The following is a 17,756-nucleotide window of genomic DNA, read 5'->3' on the forward strand; positions in this document are numbered from 1 at the left end:
AGGAAGCTATATTTCAATAAAATTTTAAGGGTCAGGAAAGAGTCTAAAAATAGGTCTAAACTTAAGAAGTATTGGAAAGTTGGTCAAGACTTTTTTATTTCATAACAAAAAGGACACATTTCGAGCTATTTTAGAGGTTTTTGTCACTTCATTGATTTTTCTCTAAAACTGCCCTTTTCGAGGAGTTCTGAGGGATTTCCAAGTCTCTGATACCCAAAACTGCTCGAAAAACAGGAAATGGTCAGAAAATATTCTAAGTCCACAAAACTGATGACCTTTTCGAGGAGTTTTGAGGAGTTTCCAAGTATCTGACTCCCAAAATTGCTCGAAAAACAGGAAATGGTCAGGAAATATTCTAAGTCTACAAACTTGGTTGAGCTCCAGATTCCCTCTAGAATTTCTCGAAAAATAGGAATGAGTAAAGAAAATATTCTAAGTCCACGAGATCAAGACAAGCTCTCAAAACCCTAGAATTAATCGAAAAGAGAAGGCAATGAGAAATTATTCTAAGGTCATAAACTAAATAAGCCTCCTAAGACCCTCCCAGAACAACTTGAAAGATGAAAAATTGACTTGAAAGGTTAAGTTCAAAAGCAGTTACTAACATTGGGCAAAGGTTCAACTATGCAAAGAAAAGATCGTGGGTGATAACGGTTACCAGCAGTCATCGACAGCACGATCACAAGCAATCGTGGATAATGGACATAACAGTTGAAGGCAGTTACTAAGAAGTGCCTGCAAAAGGAGGAGAACAGTGGTGATCTCCTGCCTATAAATATCCCAAAGTGTCATTTTACGAAAGAAGACTTTTTACATCCAGACACTGCACCTAAAACTCTCTGCACGCTGAAATCCTGCACCGCACCAAACACCAGCTACAAGAAGACTCACGGTGACCGCTGTCCGCTGTTGTGAGGAGTCGTACGTTTACATTCACGCACCTTTACATTCCTGCACATTTACCTTTCTGTATTTTAATTCCAGATTGTTGCTTATTTTATTTTTGCAATTTGTTTCCTATTTTGAACTTTTCTGTAAAGAACCTCTATGTTTGATTCAATTCTGCACGTTTACTCTTCTCTATTATTGCTTAATATTCTTTTTACGCCGTTAATTTGAGCATCACATTAACAACACACTTAAAAGAACCCAAAGAGAACTTAATCCAGTCCCCATATTGTTCTTGGATTATTTGTTTACAAAACTGTCATTTTCACCGTAAACACAAATATATATATCAAGATATATTTTTCATACAATAACTTGTACACATTTTCTTATATATATTGTGAAGTTCATTAAAATTGAAACGAATGTGTTAATAAGATTAAATACTAAAATTTAAATTGAAATTCTCTAACAAAATAAAAAAATAAAATATCAAAATAATAATTGATTTTGTATTTTAGTTCATTCTTCTTCTTCTTTTTTGTCAAAGTTTTTTTTTTTTCCCTGTTCATTTGAATTTGTAGACTTTGGCGAAACGGACCGTAGAGAGAGTAGAAAGCCCAATATCTGGGGCGGAGAAGCGCCAAACCCTAAACCTGAGGGTTAGTTTCGAAAACGTGGAACGTGACATGGAAACGGAATCGAAGAAGGAAGTTGAAGTGGCTCCGGCTCTCATCGCCGTTCACCCGGAGGAATGCTCCGTTGCCGTGGCGGTTGGACCGGACCTCCGTGTCTTCGACCTTCTGTAAGCGTTTCCTCTCAAATTCATCTCAATTTCAGTTACTTATACATAAGCTGATGGTGTCAAACCTTCCTACCCCACCACAGTGATGGTTGTGCAGCTTCTTTAGTAGATGACTCTGGCGGTGATCCTTTCCATAAGGATAACATTAGAGCCATTCGTTTCGGTGCAAAAGGAAAACTCTTCGTATCAGCCGGTGACGATAAAACCCTCAAGATTTGGTCACCGCAATCATGGCGTTGCATTTCTACCGTGTAATAACTTCTCTCACTCACTCACGTTTTGCGTTGTGTCACGTGCATTCATTCAATTCAGTAATTTCTTCAATTCATTCAATAGGTTATCCGAAAAGAGAGTCACTGCAGTTGCCATTAGCAATGATGGAACCTTCGTTTGCTTCGCTGACAAATTCGGCCTTGTGTGGGTTGTTGACCTCGATTCACCGTCGCGTGATAAGAAACCAACTCCACTTCTTTCTCACTATTGCAGTATCATCACTAGCTTGGTTAGTCACTTCACATTTCGTTCATTTTGCTTCTTTTCTTTTGTTTATTATCTTATTTAACTTGAATTGCATTTGATTGTTATTGCATGCTTATTTTCTGCAGGAATTTTCCCCCGATGGTCGTTTTATTTTAAGTGCTGATCGTGATTTCAAAATTCGTGTATGCTAACTTTTTGTCCTCGCCCGAACTGCACTGTGTATTATGGCTCATTTTTGGCCTCTGTAAATAACTGTATTTATATCACAGGTTACTAATTTTCCCAACAAGCCGTTAAATGGAGCTCACCAGATACAAAGTTTCTGTCTTGGTCATACCGAGTAAGTGTTGTCTCTATTAATTAATCTCATAGTTGGTGACTTTCGATGAATAACCATTGCAACCTTTTGTGATTACGGATACCGAGTGCTCCTTATGCCCTTTCTGGTATGATCCATCTCAAATTATTGAGATCGTCAAATATGAATTTTACAATTCAAGATATTTTAAGTGGGATTCTTTTTCTAGTTGTACTTTCTTCCTAAACAAATGATAAGCTGACATGTTTTTTGCTAAATAAAAGTGGTCTTCCAGGCTTCCAGATTCTGACATGTATCTATTTGCAGGTTTGTTTCCTGTCTTGCCTTCGTTCAGGCTCTGGAATGCCCTCAAGGCCTTCTTCTCTCTGGCAGCGGGGATTCTACTGTCAGTAATTCATTTAACCTTTCAGGATTCAGACTTCCTTTTTGTTTTCTTTATAATTCTCTTTTAAATGAAAGTAATGTGAATTGCTTTCTGCAGGTTCGGTTATGGGATATCACCTCTGGAGCTCTTCTAGATACATGTGAGATTGCAATTAAGGTATTTTGATATTTATCAGTAGCTCAGAGTTGTATAATTTTTTCCCCTTCACTTCAATATGAAAGAATTTTGAAAATTATTACAAGATTAGTGGATTAGTCAATTCTTGTTAATGTAAATTAAGAAAATTCTAGTGATTCTTGTCTCTTCTTGCAGTTACACTTGGCTTTAACTTTCTTGTTCTTCATCCTCTGTTTCCAAAGGCAGGATTTTTAGAGTCTAATGGCAAAGCAGAGGAGCATAGCCATGCTGTTACTGATATATGCACCATCCTGGATGGTTTACTTGTTGCAGTGGCCATTCAGAGGCAAGTCTCTCACTGCAGCAATCTGTCATATTTCTCTGCAGGAGAATTGTGTTGGTTTTTACTAACAAGTTTTATTTTATATCACTGTAGCTTGCGAGGAATAGTATTGTTGAGTTGCAATATTCGTGCACAAACTCTCTCTGTTGCCAAGGTAATGGATTGATAACAGCTGCTTGAGATGACCATTGACTTGCATGGTTACTGTCATATTTAGTTAGAGTCTGTTTAATCTCTTGATATCTATTTTTCATGTTTGAAGTTAGATTTCTACTTGTGCGTTGTCATTATGAAAGAAAAGCTAACTGCTAAACAATAGGGTGGAAAGTAAGTGTTTTTAAAGGCTGGCATTTAAAATGACGGGAACACTGCAGGTGGTCTCTGTTGTAGGAGAGGCCTTTGTCCCCACCTGCTTGGGGAGCAGCCTCTCCACAGCAAAATTGTGGATGGTTACTGGTGTCTCTAGTTTACCTGGTTGCAATTGCCCATCTTTGGCTCGTGTCCGAGTAATTTCTGGGATTGATGTTGAGCAAGAGTCAGTTGTTCTGGGAGATGATAACATACCTGGGGGAGAAAAGCTGCTAGAAACGTTGCAAGGAACTGCATCCATTGATGACAATGCATTTTTAGCGGCAGCAGAAGCCGTCAAAACAGCAATGTGCAACCTATTAATAAAAAAACAATACCCTGCAGAAAATAGAGAAACTAGGAAGAAGACCAGAAATGATAGAAAACTCAAGGGCTAGCAATGTATTTATTTATTTTGTTTTTATTGATATATATGTAGCAGTTTAGATTGGTTTCCTTGATCCCAAAGTTCCCTACGACTATTCTTGACTCTGTTACCCATTTTATTTGTTTTTCTGATAAACTGTGCATCTGAAAATATTAAAACCAGAGTGCCATCAATTTTGTGGACGCATTTTTAATTTATCCGCAACATCTTGTAACTGTAGTTCATGGAGTTGGAGTGCAGGTTAGTAAAATTACATTAACGAATATCCAACCCCTTCTAATTAGTCTGGTAAATTGAGACAAATTGGGTCCACGAGACAACTGCTTGTTAATATTCGGGGTCTGCTCAAGTTATATAGACTGAGAATACTTTCTCATACCTGCATTTAGCTCAAAAGCATGCAAGCATTGGATTCTCTATAGATGTCTCAGCGGAACCAGTGTCTAAATTAGCTTATTATGTGTTTAAAGCAGTTCATAATTATTTTTTAAAAATTATTGAAAAATGATTCATGCATGAAAATAGTTCTAAAAAAAGTTTTAAAAACTATAGGCTAAGCCAAATATGCACCTAGTGTGGACGATGTATATTAGACGACTTATTGTGAAGGACGTAGTTGGTTTATTAATGAGTTTACTTCTTTTTTGTTTGTTGTAGAAGTTTACTCCAATGGCGGAACTCGTGCAGTAAATGAATCTTCTATTTTAAAACGAGGTGCATCCAAAATAAATTACAATACAGATGGTTTTTTAAAAAATAAAACTAATCTAAATTGAATTTATATTTATAATGACTTAATTTAAAACATTAAAACTTTAAGTTATTAAAATAAAAAAAGAAATAATTATAATTTATTTTAAAAAACATTAATCTATTAACATCCTTAATTTCTTTTTATTCTAGTCAACGAGTTTTAGTTTGGTAAACAAGATTATTTCTTCTGTGACGCATTTTGGCCCCTCTGTCAAAATAGCAATCATATACTATCTACCCATCAGTTCCGAGGTAAAATTTTCAAAATACTAAAATGGAGAGATATGTTATTATCTCTTGAGCATTTAATCAACAATAATTAAAATGATGTGGTTTGATGCCATCAATGACCGCTGGCGCAATCAAGCAATTCCAGTCATTGATACCCTAAACTGATAGAGATGTGAGGTTGACAATGTAATTACAATAAGAGAGAAAATAATAGTTTTAGATATATGCATCTGTGTATCTCAAAAAAATGAAATCACTGATTGATATATTTGATAAAGTTAATGATTTATTAAAAATTAATGTCAATATATAATATGTAGAACATGATGTGAGTACTGTCTTCACGACATGGCCAACATTGGCAACGGGATGGTTTATTAATTGGGTCTCAATCATTAACCACCACCACCATAGGCCTCAAAGAGCAACACTCCACCGTGTACACCCTTCCGATATTAATTATTTTGTTGGGTTGTGAAAAGATATTCCTGTTGAGATATAATGGTTTTGTTGATGGAGAACTACTTCATTGAATAATTGTTTGGTAGATGGCGATGTGGCTCTCTAATCTCTACAACTAAGCGCAAAGCAAAAACAATATGGAATGGGAGCAGAGTGACATGACATGAAATATTTTTATTCAGACAAATATTGAGATCTAAATCACCGGTTTAAAGCAAATTATTTAAAGGAATGAGTGGTTGAGATTTCTTATCTTTCACAATTATTTTTTGCGTTCGCGATATACAGTGCGCGTTGAAGAATGGAAAGTTGGGTTTATATTATCAGATTAATATACACAAAAATAACAAAACGTAAATATGCAACGGTGAGATTAATTCATTCATTTGGGGTACGAACATCACGGGTCATTGCTCATTTATTAACAGTACAGCAACGTTTATCATGCAAATGATGTAACCATTACAGTCGTACAAAATTCATAATTTCAAAGATATTTTTTAACTCTATTAACTTTACTTCATCTTTAATCCATCGTCGTCTCCTCCTCTGAAATTATATATATATATATATATAAAGAAAAATTTTAAAATGTAATTTTCTTAAAACACTCACTTTTTGAGTGTTAAATAGGTGAAGAAAAAAAAAGAGAGATATTGTTTGGGATAAAAAAAAATTTAAATTATAAAATTTTCTACCAGATTTTTGTGGTAGAATATAGATTATGTTCTTTTAAGAAAAAAATATCTCAAAGTTTAATAGGGTGGACATAACCTTTGACTACAAATCAAAGGAACTTAAGCTTTCACACTTTCACATAGACTTGTAAAATTATTTAAGTTTTAAAATTCTGTTGGGAGATCTACCTTTCAAGAAAATTTAGAGAATTGCAAAAGTCTTTTCAAGAAGGTTATAGTTCAAACAGTTCTAACAGAAAGGCTTAAAACTAGTTAAAAAATAGGACTGACAAAAAAATTATTCTAAATCCACAAAAAACTTTTTTAAGGAGTTTATAAGGATTTTTCTAATCCCTGAACTGAAAATAACCAAAACTGGTTGAAAGATAGGACTGAAAAGAAAAATATTCTAAGTCCATAAGACTAAAGGTCTTTTCGAAAAGTTTTTGAGGATTTTCAAATCATGACATCTAGAATTAGTAAAAAACAAGAACTGACGGGGAAAATACTAAGTCTACAAAATTGAGTGAGATCCCAGACTTCCCTAAGAATTACTCAAAAAACAAGAATTGATGAAAAAATTATTTTAATTCTACGAGACTGAATGAGCTTTCAGATTTCCTTCAAAATTGCTCGAAAGATAGGAAATGACAAGGAAAATATTCGAAGTCCATGAGACTCAGATTTCTTCCAAAATTGGTCAAAAAGTAGAAATTGATGGAGAAATTATTCTAAGTCCATAAGACTAAATGAGTTCATAGATTTTCCTCAGAAATTGCTTGAAAAATAAGAATTTAAGAAAAAATATTATAAGTTCACAAGAGACATGATAAAGCTCAAAAAGTGATATCAAAAGAGTTATAAGGCTCAAAGCAGTTATCAACAACTACCATCAGTGGAAGGTTAAAGACACGAAGAAAGATCATGAGCGATAGCAGTTATGGAAGAAGCCTCAACCGACAGTACGATTATATGCAATTGTGGATAATGATGGGCAGTAGTAGTTGAAAACAAGTATGTATGGAAAATAACTGCTAAGAAGTGTCCGCGAAAAAAAGAGATCGGGGGTGGTTCATTTGCCTATAAATATTACAAAGCTTTACATCACCGAAGACGACTTTTTGTACCTAGATACTGAACCTAAAAATCTCTGTATGCTGAAATTATGCACCGAGCCAGACACTAGCTATTAGAGACTCATGGTAGTTGTTGTTCATTGTTCATTGTTACTAGGAGTCGCACATTATCTTTCTGCAAATTTATATTTCTGCAATTTACTTTTTTTGCTTTTAGTTTCCAGTTTGTTGTTTAATATGTTTCTGTAAATTACATTTTGATTAATATTGTTACATGGTTTCTGTTCTATCATTATTCTACTATTCTTATCTAATTTTGCTTTACGACGTTAATTTTGACATTAAATTTAACAACACACTGAAAAGAATTCAAAAAAATTTAAAATTCAGTTTTCAAATTACTCTTGAATTTATTTATTTATAACTTATAATTTTTACCGTATATAGATATACTTAGTAATGTGATAAAAATAAATAAATTTAAAAATAAAATTTAAAAATATAATGGTTTTTAAAATAATTATTTTTTATTAAATATTTTGTACTATTTCTTAATTATAAACTAATGGTTAAAATTTTTTAACATTTAGTTAAACCATATATTTTTTTATAGTATAATTTCAAGAATTATTTATATATATATATATATATATATATATAACTATATATGTATATATATATATAGTATTTTTAAAATATTATGGAAATATGAGATCTGAAAATCGTTAACAATATTTTTTAGCGTAGATGCATAGATTAGATTTTATTTAAAATAAAATTTAGTATAAATTTATATTGAATTTTAAGAAACAAACAACTATTTTTAAAACATAAATTAAACATGCTCTTAATAGTCAATACTGAATTTCACTATAAATATTTTACAACTTTCTCTGTTATAGTATGATCAAAATTAATGTAAAAAATCTCGATCATAGTTTTATCAAATTTGAATTGTTAGTAAGTAACATGACAACATAACATTATAAAAGAGAAAAATATAAAAGTAACATCAATACTGCCTAGCGAAAAAATCAATAAATGCGCTATAATAATTGTGTTTTTTCTGATAGCTTGAACATTGTGTTTTTTCTGATTTAATGCCACATGATATTGACAATGTGGTCATTTTAAACTTACCAAGAAAATAGCGGCAAACCAAAGATTGAATATATAACAATTTTATGTATAATGTATGATAAGTGGTCCCAAACTTAATTTGTCGCATGCAATGTCTTGTGATTTTGGAAAAATTAACACGACCCATACATTTTTATGGTTCTTATGATCGAGTCACGTCCCTCACCATCAAGATCCATAGCCTTTTGCTCAATGTAGTTCTTCTAACCCATTCAAAACAATGAGACTAGATAGTGGTGCCACTCTACCTAACTACTCTTTGGTTCTCTTCATTTCTTAGAGGTTTTATTGCTAACTTAGATGATTGCTCCATCACTGTGGTTGAACTCTTCAAGCCAAAGATCATAAATATTCAACCCCGTCTTAATTACTATGAATTTCGCATCCTGCCTTTACATGATTGCGGGCTATTTGTTTATTAAATTAAATAAATTTTAAAAGAAAAGTTCTTAAAAAATAAATGAATTTACACACAAGCAGGCACAACACCAACATACAATGTAGTTGTCTTTATTTCTAAGAAATTAAATGAATAATTAATGCATATTACTAAATTTCAAATTTACTCAATATGGAAAATAGTAATGCTTGTGACACACACATAATTTGTATTATTTGATGGGCACTAATCCCACTGGAACTTTCACCTATTTATGTTCTAATTTTGACATGTCAATACATTTGTGGAAACACCAAAACATGGCTCTTCTTCTGTACTGCCTCAGCCTTTTTCCCATACAAACAACACTATTTGAGGGGTCACCTGTTTTGCTATCATCACCTGCTAGATTCCCTTTTGTTAATATATACATATAATTTTCTCACTCCCTTCAGAATGTAAAAATAAAATAGGCCACCCCAATTTAATTCATTTCTGGACTTTTTCTCTTTGTATAATTTTGGAAATATGTGCAGTATATGACCAAACAACCCATGTTAATATCCAATAATTCGAAAGACAGCCATAGCATTTCAATATGCTATTTCCACACTCCCCTTTGCTCCACGTTTTTATTGTCCTCTTGGTGTTTTCAATTCAGGGAAATGGAAATTGTTGAAGACCTGTTTACGTGTTTTGAAGAGGAAAAAAAATACTTTCAAATCAGAGAACTATTTTTAACAATATACATGTAATTTAAATATATATATATATATATATATATACAATTATAAAGATAATATAAAATAATTTAACAATTAAAGTGATAAATCTTTACGAAAAGTTATTAAATAATATAAATGTTACATATATTATGAGAGCAAACAAATAAGACGTAACAGTGCAATACTTTCCTACTAAATCTTTCACCACAATTAAAAGCAAAAGTGCTGAAATTTTGGAATCGAAAGTCAAAATCTTAAGGGTAGCTGAGGTGGTAAGTGATGAGGGCTTTGTTGGTCAAATTGACAAATCTTCTCTTATAAACTCAATCATGTGGTGATTTGCTCCCAAACGCTGCCACCTGTTAGTATTTTGCAGCAAAAAATAATTGACACATTTTTTAATATATTTAAAAATATCTTCCAAACATTATCTATTTAGTTTAGGCCCAAGTCTAATCCACTCAAGTAAATGCCACATTTTCTTGTTTGCCACTTTAACTTTAATATTATTAGATGCCTTTGCAGCTCATTACCAAAACTGCAGTTTTAAAAGAAATGTTAAAAATTATTCCAAAATATGTAATGTTAAAAATTCAAAAACAAGCAAAAATAAATAAATAATTCTTCTTTTTCGCTACAAAATATATTTTTGTCTTATATAGTACAGATATACGGCCCAATAAGGAAAAAGTGGGCCCTGGATAACACTGACAAAGACACGCCTCTATAGATAGGGCCCACCTTGGGCCTAAGGATAGTAGAAGTACGTTACGTGGGACAGGTAGGTTTCATTAGTGGGTCCCTGCCCCCGAGGATAAGCAATAAGCATAATGCACTCTACGTCTCTCTCTTCTTTTGCTGCCTCGTTTTATATACATTGCATCATTTTTTTTTTATTAAATCTAAATCTAAAATATTTTATTATTATAAAACTCTCAGTTAAATTATTAACACATTCAAGCGACTCTGCTTCATTGATGTATAATTCAATTGTTCATTAAGAGGAAACCTTCCCTTATTCTCGAAATATGCAATTTTATGGATTCAGTTATTTAAATTTTAAAATTTAAAATATACAAAAATATATTAAAATTTTAGATGTTAGTTTATAAAATTAATAATTATTAATAAATTTAATTTATATTGTTAAAAATATTAAAATTGAATAATAAAATGATAATTTTAATTTTAATATTTAATTTTAACAATAAAGATTAAATTGATGGATACTATTAATGTTTAAAATTTTAATTTTAAAAATTGATTTAAGTTGAATATTTGAAATGCTAAAATGCATTTTTTTTTTAATCGGCGATAGCTTATTAAGCATCGTTTACCCATGCCCTCAATTATGACAATGATGATGCATTGCTGTGCAGCAACAGAAAGAAGAAAATAGAGCTGATTAGTTGTCAGTTTAAATTGCGTGCGGTGTTTTATAATTTTTCCAATTTCAACATACGCTGGATTTTATTTTATTGATTTAAAAGAATAATAAATAAAGATTCATCTGCAATGATAATTTACCTACCAAAACGAATACTCAATTTTCTAATTATATTTGATAATTAAAATTACTTTATGTTATATATATTTTTACAAAATAAAGAACATTTACTGGATATATACAATTTTTTGCATATTATATGAAATCCGCAACTGAACCTTAATTCAAAAATAAATTGATAACAGTAGCTTTTGTGTCCGTTTCCTTGTTTAAGGCACTGTGACTGCAATTGAGTCTGGACAAAATACCTTTCATCAGCGAAGAAAGCATACAGAAAGGACAAAAATCAGTCTGTTTATTGACGCAGTTTCGATAGAAAGAGAAATGGCATTTAAAATAATAATTTAAAAGTTTTTGAAAATGGAATCAAGGTTTAGGAATTTCTTAAAATTGTTCTTTAACTCTTTAAGCCTTAATACTACGAGAAAAAAAATATTAAATTGCATATATACACTTATTCATGATAATGAAAAGTAGGCCACTTTAAAAAAAAAATCATAAAATTAGGAACCTTTTAGTACTTTTATTTTTTAAAATAGTTAAAATCGTTAATAAAAATAATTATATATTTAAAATTTACTATTTTTAACTAAAAATTTATACTTATCCCAGCACGTACCATACATAATTAAAAAGAATAAGAGAAACCTTGTTTTTATTCTCTTTATATTTTAATAAAAAAATTTAAAAGAGGAATTAAAAAGTCGAGAGTATGAATAACATTTTCATTGTTGTATTTAACAAATATAAAATTTAATAAAATCCACAATATTATCTTTTACCGAAAAGAAACCTTACAAAATTATCATATAGTATGTTGAAATATATTCTTCAACATTATATATTATATTTAGCTTTAATTTAATTTCTACCTATAATTAATTTCTAATTCATCCTCATGATTTAATATTTTATAACATCAAAATTTGATGAAAATTGACACGAAGTTAATGTAAGATATAAGAATAAAATTAAACTTTATTGTTAATATAAAAATAAAAGTATTATAAATTTGATTCTTAAATGTGACATCTTTTGTCCACACATATATTAGTTTCATTTTTACATTTATTATATTATAACATATCTTTTAACATATAAAGTTATAATTATACTAAATGATAAAAAAAAATAAAAAAATACGAAATTGATCTAAATAGTAAGTAACTTTGTTTAAATAAAATATTAAATTAAAATTTTTGTGTATATAAAAAATTTTCAAAATAAATATACTCACTTTAATTTGGATAAAAAACTAAAAAAATAAATAAAAAAACTATTATATATAAAAATTAAGTTTCAAACATCTTTTAAAAGTCAAAGTAAAAGTAAATATCATATATGAAAACAAAAATATATTTTATCATATAAAGCAATAACGTTTGATTTTCATGCACACGCCTCCTTTTGCTTCTCCTTCATTTAACACTTAACTGGCATTTGCATCCAAACACGACTCCCTCAACTCTCTCTCTCTCTGCCCCAAAAGGCCAAAGCTTCCCTCTTTTTCTTCTCTTCTTCATTGTTCTAATGCTCTTTATTTAAAGTTGCAGATTTTGCACCATTAAAACAAAAGACAAAAGAAAAAAAGAAAAAAAGAGTTGGGAATTAGTTATGGCTTGGAAGAAGCAGTTGTATTTGCTGGCTAAGCAAAACCAAACAAAGCTTAGGACTTCAAATTTGGGGTGATGAGTTTTCTCATAGAGATTGTCAAATTCAAAGCTGTTCATTTGTGATCTCTTTCTCATCCTGAACAACACAGTGTATAGCATTAGAAGATCAAATGGCAGAGCTGCTACTAATCACATGCCTTTCTCTACTTTTTCTCATTCAATAAAACTGACAAAAGAAACTTGAGTACCCATTTCAGTTTACCTGACAACAGTTTCAGATTTTTTATTTTTTTTTGTTTTTGTTTTTACTCTGTGTGAGTGTATGCAACAACAAGTACACGAAGTCACAAACATTCCCAGTACGCTTGGCTTCTCTGTGATAGAACCAGGAAAAGTACCAACCTTGATCCTCACTCTGATTGGTGTTTTTGGAAATAGTAACTGGCATCTGTCAGAGTAGCTTGTTAGTGTTATCACACTCTATAGCTATTTTGGGTGAGCTTTTATTTATCAATATATTTTTGCCATTCTTATATATAGTATATTATTCACAATCAGTCCGTTTCTAATTTTTGAATCTAATTGTTCATCTTGGTGTAGGAGTTGATTTTCCTTTTGAGATCACATATGCTGCTGAGGAACAGATCAAGGGCAGTGACCAAGCCAGGTTTGATGGCTGATCACAGTTCCCAGCAATCTCAAAATCAAAACTATACTAGAACCATCCCTTCCCTATTTGGGTCACCAAAATTCAGAGATTTCACCAACAAGTGTCTCTCAGGAACTGAGGCCTTAAGAAGCCCAACTTCAATTCTTGAGACAAGGCCATTATCCCCTTTTGGCTTTGGAATCCCCTTTTCATATGACAACAAGACACAAACCGTTCCTCACTCACAAAACAGAAGCTCTAGGGACAAGCCAGATTCAAAAGCTATTGGCCTTGCTCTTGTGGGTAATCTCAAAGATGGTGACCCTGTTGGCGACAATTCTTCTAAACCCAACAAAGGAAATGTCCTGTTTGGAACACAGCTTAGAGTGAAAATCCCATTTGAGTCTCAACCATGTGCTACTGATTTTGGAACCAACAAAACCAAGGACTCAAAAAATTCAGGACTATATGCAAAGGATTCTCCAAGTATGGAAATTCTGTCTTGGAGTGAGATGGAGCTTTCTGAGGAATATACATGCGTGATATCCCATGGACCTAATCCAAGAACTACCCATATATTCAATAATTGTATTGTGGAGAGTTATTGTTCACTCCCCCAAAACTCTCTCTCTGATGCCTCTGCAAATTTCCTCAGCTTCTGTTACACTTGCAAGAAACATCTTGAGCAGACAAAGGACATATTTATTTATAGGCAAGTATCATTCTCTACATTTCAATTCCGGCCTTAGCACTTTACATTATTGATTTTTTTTAGCCTTCCTGTGTGACTTACCTCAACCATAAAACAACAAAACTTAAAAGCCTTTTTAATACCCTGCCATTTTCTATTTATCATTAATTATACCAACATGAACTATATATTTTTTATTTAGTGTTTTTATTTAGTTTAATTCAGTTGAATAAATTTTGAGGGTGTTGAATTGGGTTGTCTTGCAGAGGAGAGAAAGCTTTCTGCAGTAGGGAATGCCGCCACCAAGAAATGGTGTTAGATGGTATAGATAATTTAGAATTTGAAAGTAATGGTTATTCTTGACTTCAACGTCCCTTCCCTTGCATGCACCGTGGCAGCAAAGTCCTGCATTTTGAGGAGGATAATAACCAGCAAGGCACAAAGTCAAATCAAAATTTTCCATTCTTCATCATGATTTCATGACTAGGAAGTAGTAACAGTAATTAGTACTTCATTGTAATCAATAATAAGGTCCCTTTTTGAAGAAGTATTTTGCTTTGTTTTTTTTTCCCCTCCTCTCCCTTGCAAATAGAGAGATAAGAGAGGATGTTGTAGAGTTGGTTCCAAGTGATGACTAATTTGATCGCTTCTTCTGGTTTTGCCCCCATTGTTTTCGGGTGAAGCAGATGAGATGAGATGATGTTGTGTGATTGAAAACAGTGCCTTTTATTTTTCTTCTTCTATGAGTTGATGATAATGATGGTGCTACCCAGCTATTGTCTTAGAAGGGGACCGGTTAATTATTTCTCACAAAGATTCCCTCTCTGCATGTACTCATATTATTATTATCCTTAGCCTTTGCTCTTCTCACCCCTATGTCGAGTTAATAAAGAATTCAGCAAACCATTATAATACTATACAAAACTGACAGTGACAGAAAAATATACATTTGTTAAAAGTCCTTTTCCTTACCCATTGCTTCATTATCCAATTATTTGAATATTAGGTTACCCTTAGAAACTTTGATACGTATAATAGAGAGAGAATCCCAAAATTTCAAACTTCGGGGTTAAAAGCCGTTTCTGATTAATTAAATGACCAAAATTCCTATTCCACATTCCATCACCTTAGTCCTAATCTATAATAGTAACGCCAACAAATTATATGTGTTCTGATCAGGCATAGTCACAGACAACAAAAAGGTATAAAATAACTGGAGTCATCATTAAAGGAACGAGCAGAAGTAAATGGACTTGGAAAGCCAAAAGATTTATGTACCAAAAAGAAAAAAGCCAAAAGAGTTGGGGTAAAGGTGTCCTATACTATGGCAAGCCTTAATTCTCCTTTCTCTCTTTCCCATATTTGGTTACACTAAATAATTAAATCATTGGCTTTACACAATTCTAGTAACTATATGTTGGGGGCAGATGGGATAAGTGGATGAGAGATCCCATGTTACTATTTAGAAGGTAAATGATTTCTTGCTTTTTTGTTTCCACCATTACGCAGCAGAAAAGAAAAACTTCCTTTAGTTTGATAAATATGTGTCTATTTTTTGTTTAATTTATAATGCATTTTAAAAATTTAAAATATTTTTTTTGTTCATTTACTTTTGACTTTAGATTTGGGTAATATTATGTTATTGTCTGTGTATTATATACTTAGATGCAACTCTTCTAAACTGAGAGCATATATAACAAGACAATAATTAAGTAAAAAAATTTCTTAATAAAACATTACTACTTAATGTTGTCACAGGTTAAATTAAACTTTAATTTTAATTAAAAATAATATTAAAAACCCCTTAAAATTTTCAAATATGAATAATTAGAATAATGAATATAAACATGATCTTATACATTCCTTGATCTCAGGTTGAGAGAAAAAACAGAATTTCTTCAGATGATTAGAGAAATGCTACCCGACCAGATCATAAAATGTCTTCATGTGTCGTAGAATGAAAGCAAATGGCAAACATGAATTGGTGGTATTGAAGGAGTAACCGAGCAATAGCATAACATAGGTAAATCAGAAGCAACCTTAAAATGGCGAGTGCAATGGTGATCCATGTAATTTAGCAAGAGAAACTGACGTGTAGAAATGGAGGGTGAAAACTCAAAAACACAACAGAATTGGGACCCAAAGAACTAAAAAGTGCGCGTGCCAATATGCTTAGATGCTCAGTGAATGATAATAAAGAACAAACAAAAGGAACCTTAAAGATGGCGACTACTTTGGCATCTTTCAGTGTTCTGACAGATGAGAATTGTACATCGTTGTGACACCTTTCGGATATCTATGGGAACAAGATAATCTCAAGCGCTAGCTACCCATTTCACCAAACGCAAAGCAAAAATAATAATTGCTATACAACAAAACCCGCATCACTTATTCGTATAATAATAAATTGATATGCATTGAGACCGTAAAATGTGAAATAAAATACACGTATAAATAAATATGTGTAACTAAACACTGGTAAAATAATCGATCTGACATTATCAATCTATACATATTCGTTAAAAATGAAAATTTGTATATTCAGTTTTAAGGTTGAATAAATTTATTTATTTTTAATCAGACCAAATTAAATCTATATAAGAAATAGTTCCATATGACTTAACTTGCATAAGTCTTATATCGCTATTACTGTTGCTATTATTGTAATTAGTATATATTTTTTAATATTTATTCTTTTATAATAAATTTTTGTCTAAGTTATTTGTTATTTAATTTTTTTATTATTGATTATAATCATATTAGTCAATTTATATAAATTAGTTATTCTTATCGTCTAACATTGTTATACATGAAAAAACCTTATACAAAGATCTGGACGGCGAAGTTTGATGAAAAAAAGTTGGTCCAAAGTTTATTTTTGTTTGGAGGTGAAATAATAGGTCATATTTTTTCATTTATTAATGATTTCATTCTTGACATTAATCGTCGTTTTATTTTTTCAGATACTTTTCCTATTTTGACGGAGATATCAATTTTTCTTAAAATATTTGAGATAAAAAAAAGATGAAGTTTTAATTTGTCTCTATTTTTAATTATTTTTTGAATATTGCTAAATATCTGTGACATTATTTGAGGAAACGTACTCATGAAATGGACAACATAGATGGCAGCAAAAGGGATGGTGGCATTGGGTCGTGGAAGGTTTAGTAAGTTACAGGTACAGTCATAGAAGTCAAACGATGATTGGATATGTACAATGGTGTCTATGTTAATTTATATGTTTCTAGCAATGATCAACCGTTTACAATGAAGTATTTATCGTCGTTCATTGTCAAAATATCCATATTTAAAATATTTTTCATTAATCAAATTAATATATTTTTTTACAAGTTCATATAAATTTTAATTCAATATAAATGATAGTAATATAATGTTGTGAAAACATACACTCCCTTATACGAATATATGATTTTGATGAATTGTAATAAGATGAGTTTTTAAGTTTTGAACCACTAATGGTTCATTTATTTTTATTGATTAATAAACTATTTACATATTTTTCTTTACATCATCAAACATCTAAGAAATTTCAGTAGAGGAATGCTATTCCCTTAAAAAAATTATATGAATTAAGTACGAATGGATGTGGCTGAACTAATCCAGTTGAAAAAAGTTAGAAATCATGGAGGAAAAAAGATTAAAATATGTCTCGATGATAATTAACAATAATTTGAAATTAAAACTCGTATTTGTAGTATTTAGCAAAATTCTTATCAATATAAAAAATACTTACACTATTTATTTAATAATTAGTTTTTA

General features: G+C 31.2%; 2 protein-coding genes across 2 annotated transcripts; both read left to right on the forward strand.

Annotated features, from left to right (window-relative positions):
* Nucleotides 1-1,507: 1,507 nt before the first annotated feature.
* LOC113863412 (tRNA (guanine-N(7)-)-methyltransferase non-catalytic subunit wdr4) lies at nucleotides 1,508-4,293 on the forward strand. Its single transcript, XM_027496981.1, has 10 exons — nucleotides 1,508-1,693; nucleotides 1,777-1,944; nucleotides 2,030-2,195; nucleotides 2,299-2,355; nucleotides 2,443-2,513; nucleotides 2,799-2,877; nucleotides 2,974-3,033; nucleotides 3,237-3,340; nucleotides 3,431-3,491; nucleotides 3,712-4,293. Exons 1-10 carry the CDS (start codon nucleotides 1,578-1,580, stop codon nucleotides 4,081-4,083), a joined length of 1,254 nt encoding a protein of 417 aa, XP_027352782.1. The 5' UTR covers nucleotides 1,508-1,577; the 3' UTR covers nucleotides 4,084-4,293.
* Nucleotides 4,294-12,418: 8,125 nt separating this feature from the next.
* On the forward strand, nucleotides 12,419-14,928 carry LOC113863257 (FCS-Like Zinc finger 8-like). The gene is made up of 3 exons (XM_027496775.1): nucleotides 12,419-13,131; nucleotides 13,237-13,997; nucleotides 14,243-14,928. The coding sequence occupies exons 2-3, from the start codon at nucleotides 13,264-13,266 to the stop codon at nucleotides 14,337-14,339; spliced, it is 831 nt and encodes a 276-aa protein (XP_027352576.1). The 5' UTR covers nucleotides 12,419-13,131; nucleotides 13,237-13,263; the 3' UTR covers nucleotides 14,340-14,928.
* Nucleotides 14,929-17,756: the final 2,828 nt, after the last annotated feature.

The sequence above is a fragment of the Abrus precatorius genome, unplaced genomic scaffold (genome assembly GCF_003935025.1).
Source record: "Abrus precatorius isolate BTA unplaced genomic scaffold, Abrus_2018 Scaffold3, whole genome shotgun sequence".
In the NCBI taxonomy this organism is placed as follows: Eukaryota; Viridiplantae; Streptophyta; class Magnoliopsida; order Fabales; family Fabaceae; genus Abrus; species Abrus precatorius.